The sequence below is a fragment of the Apium graveolens genome, unplaced genomic scaffold (genome assembly GCF_009905375.1).
Source record: "Apium graveolens cultivar Ventura unplaced genomic scaffold, ASM990537v1 ctg6714, whole genome shotgun sequence".
Taxonomy (NCBI): domain Eukaryota; kingdom Viridiplantae; phylum Streptophyta; class Magnoliopsida; order Apiales; family Apiaceae; genus Apium; species Apium graveolens.
The window spans coordinates 50,144-54,313 of NW_027419718.1; the positions used below are offsets into that span (position 1 = coordinate 50,144).

Genomic DNA, 4,170 nt, shown 5'->3' on the forward strand with positions numbered 1-4,170 from the left:
GTTAATTATGTTCAATAAATATTCAAACACATATTTAAGATCATCTAAAGTAACATGCACAAGTAAACATCAATCCTAGTTACCGGAAAAACAATCTAGTGAACTAGTTCAGCATTAACTATGTGTGATGCTATCATGCTTGTACGAGTGTTAAACATTTAAACACTATGATCTTATCATGCATTAAATATTGAGAGCAAAATATTGCAGTGTTCAAGAAATTGAAACCTGAGATATGTGAGTTGGACCATCTTCCGAGATTGCTATGAAAGCAAGATATTCATGATATTCGTCATCTGATCCATCCCAACTCTTTCCCGTGCATTATAAGTTTTGACTGGCTGCTTCCCTAAGAAAACATTCCACCTTTGTCTCAACTCTTCAACTGAATCCCTACTCATCCTTGTTTGTCAAGTTTCTTGTTCTGTTGTAGCAAAACCCCTGATAGTTACTTGACACATATTGCTTGTCAAACCTGTAGCTATCAAATCTTGTTTATGTCCCAACCTCAGTCTTGTAATCACCCCTTGAATTGAATCTGTAAGAATCACTGCTTCGGGATATATAGGCTTGATCCTTGGATGTAGCTTATGTACTCCTTGTGAATCTAATGCGACTAAACTTCCCGGACAAGTGAAACACTGCCCTGATGTCCAGTCCCTCAAGTACTACTACCTGAGGTTCTTCTGATTCAGCTATCAGTAACTCTTACATTCTCTCCTGAGGTTCCAACTATACTGTATGTAACTGAGATGTTTGTCTGTCCCCACTAGTCTCTCTGACATCCACAACCACTATTCTTAATCCACATTAAAAGCCCGGAGGAATCCTGAGTCTACCAACACTTGAGTACCCTTAATTTAATATTTAAGAGAAATTTAAATTACTAATATATTTAATTTTCTTAGAAAATAAATTAATGAAAAAGAAATATTTACATAAAATCTAATTTTCAAGAATTTCGAATTTTCTTAAAAATTAAATAAAATATAAATTATTATCTAAGAAAAATTTAAATTAAAGAATCTTAAATTTTTAAAGAAAAACAAATAAATTAAAAATAATAATTAAGGGGCTACATAAAGTCTAAGTCAGGCTGTGGCGACAAGGGTATCCCTGTATAACTGTGATCGTAATGGAGTTCGTGTACGCCGTTTTTTTTATTCTATGGCGATCAAATAACATTGGTGTGTAGTAGTGCAATGAAATAAAAGCAACTCGGCTGTGGTGATCTTATCAGTAGGAGGAGGCCTTTGTTCTGTGGCGATCGATTGTATGGCGACTAAAGTAGTAGAGTTAGGCTCTGAGGCTGCTCCGTTTGACAGCCATCTTCTCCGCGCGCGTGACTGTGTAGACGCGCGATAAACTTCCAGCTGCCAAGCCCCGCACGTGGGCGACTAATGCGTGTTTCCCAGTTCAACAGCTCGCGTGGTCGCCATTCAAGACCCATGCTAGTGTACCTTTTTTTTGTGCGTGCAAATCAGGAGTGAATTTGATAACCTGAAGCTTTCCGAAGTGATTGGCAGACTTGAATTACCAAAACCTTTCCAGTTGTTAACAAATGTACATGTTTTATTTGAAAAGAAAATGGCAGCCCCAAAAAAACATAATTGGCTGCTTAAATAATTAACCAAACTGGTAGCTAGAAAATGAAAATAAATTTAAATTAAAAAATTTAAATTACTAAAATTTAAATAGTAAATTAATTTAATTAAATTTACAAAATAAATTTATTTAAATTAAGTTCGTAAATAAACTTATTTAAATTAAATTTATAAAATAAATTTTTAAATCAACTTTACTAAATAAATTTATGTAAATGAAAAATTAATAAGATAAATTTATTTAGGGATCCTAATTTTTGTATTAATCAATAAGCTCTGATACCAATTGTTAGGTCCCGAATTATCGTAGATGGGGTTGAATACGATAATCACTAAAGTAAAAATTCTTTCGAATTTTTAGCGGATAAAATATTTAGTGCTCGGTTAGTGTTTCGTGTTCTTAAGAGGAATAGTGTTTGGAACTGTTGGTTATAGGCCCAATAAGGCCCATCGAACGAAGGCCCATTAAGCGGTTGTGCTACTGGGCCGAAGGACCTCCAGGCCCGCGTAACGAAGGCCTACGGAAGCTCAGGCCGAGGCCCACTATTCGCGGACCGTTGGACAGAACAAGGGACATAGCGCCCCCTTTTCCCTCCCTCCTGTAATGATTTGTAACGGATCGGCATTCACCGCAGGATTGGGTATAAAAACCCTTGTGAAGTAAGACAAGGGAGACACATTCTCAACACTCTGCTTCTCTTGTATTACTATCCTATTTTTACAGCCAGATTCTGATTCTCACACCGGAGGTGAATCGGGGGTACAAACCCTCGCATTCTCTTCACTTTCAGGTACGACCGAAGTCATCTTCAATACAGCCGAAGCCTGTTCACGCGACCGAAGGATCTGGGCGTAACATTTGGCGCCGTCCGTGGGACATACGAGAGTTACAAGTTGGGAAGACTATGACGGAAATTCATGAGTATTCACCGCCACCTGGTTTCACCGAAAAGGGACAACCATCCTCCCTAGTTGACGAGGACGGGGTTATCACGCTAACCCCTAAAGAAGAGGCCTTACTCCTAAAGATTCGGGCAGAAAAGGCCGCGGAGAAGGGAAAGACCAAAGTTGATTTGGCTATGAAAATTCCACATTTCATAAAGGTACTTACCTTATACATTCGGTTTCCTCAATACTGGCGTGACAACAATACAAGAAGCAATTCTATCAACACTTAAATTGCACAAGTCATGCCAAACAGATTGATGTGAGATGTTTTTAGCAAATACATTTGAATGAAGTGCTTTCATTCTAATCGGATAATCACAAAAATTGTCTTGACCGGTTATGAGACTGATGAGGCCTTTTTAAGTTTTTTATTAATAAAGGCCTTCTTAAGTTTTAGACTAAAGCTTTAAGTTTTTGCCGAATTCTCGTATCCCCGTATCGCGCACCCGCACTCACGCACACGCACTCGTGCTTCCTAGGTTTTAGTAGAAGTTAAAAAGTAAGAAAAAGAAACATGTGATCATATTGAATGAGATGTCATTGAGGCTGTCTTAGCCTCCAATATCACAATGATATGGTAAAACCTCAAAGTTTTGAGGCTTGCAATTAACCAAGATATATAAAACACAATTAGTCACCGCTGATATTTTTATTTAAGGTTGATGCCAACAAGCAAATTGCGATACAATGAAATATCAAAATCATCAATGTCAAATATTAGTAATTAAACAATAATTGAACAATGGCTTCACAGCCATAAGAATTAATTATAACCAATCCAATACGTTCACCTGCTTAAAATCGTGCCTGCAGCTGCTGGACTGTGTTTTTGTTTAGTTGGAAAGCCTTGGCAAGAATGTCAGCAGATATATCAGGATTGGCTCCAAACACAGCATTAGCAATGGTGATAACCCCTGGATTTTGGCTGCTAAGAGCAGCAATTACTACTGCATTATCGTGTCCAATATTCTGTTGATAGTGTACAAGACCTTCTGGGAACACAAACACATCACCTTCGTTAAGGACTTTGGTGATATGACGATTTTCTGGATTCGAAGTGACAAATCCAACCCTCAATGTACCTTTGATAACTGTCAAAATTTCAGTAGCACGTGGATGAGTATGTGGAGCATTGATTCCCCATGGTGCAAAGTCAATACGAACAAGGGAAATGCCAAGAGTGTTGAGTCCAGGAATCCTGGCAACATTAACCGTAGTTACATTTGATCCAACTTTAGTGGATGATGTGTCACCGGCTATGTTCAATCCGCCAGTAAAGAAGTCGTTTTCAGTTACAACCTTGGGGTCCTTACAAACTAGTCCGTTCACCAACACTGAAAAAAGAATTATATTTTTCAAAGTGAACAACAAAGTGAGTTAGTTAAATATGTGAATCATGCATGAAATATATATACCTGGGCTATTTGCATCAGCAACGCAAAAATCCTGAAGAGGATTATTATCGGTCGCCAGAGCAACAAAGCAAGTCATACTACTTATAACAAAACATATAAAAAGAACTTTGGAGCCACTTGATGAAACCATCTTCAAACTTTTGGATATAATTGTGATATGTATAAACGAGTTGGAGAAACGTTTAGAGAACAGATAATGAGCT

The 4,170-nt window shown here is 37.6% G+C and overlaps 1 protein-coding gene across 1 annotated transcript; it reads right to left on the reverse strand.

The window, feature by feature from the left end:
• Window positions 1-3,195: 3,195 nt before the first annotated feature.
• Window positions 3,196-4,170, reverse strand: LOC141703540 (putative germin-like protein 2-1). Its single transcript, XM_074507031.1, has 2 exons — window positions 3,968-4,170; window positions 3,196-3,886 (listed from the first exon to the last, which is right to left on the reverse strand). The coding sequence occupies exons 1-2, from the start codon at window positions 4,095-4,097 to the stop codon at window positions 3,348-3,350; spliced, it is 669 nt and encodes a 222-aa protein (XP_074363132.1). The 5' UTR covers window positions 4,098-4,170; the 3' UTR covers window positions 3,196-3,347.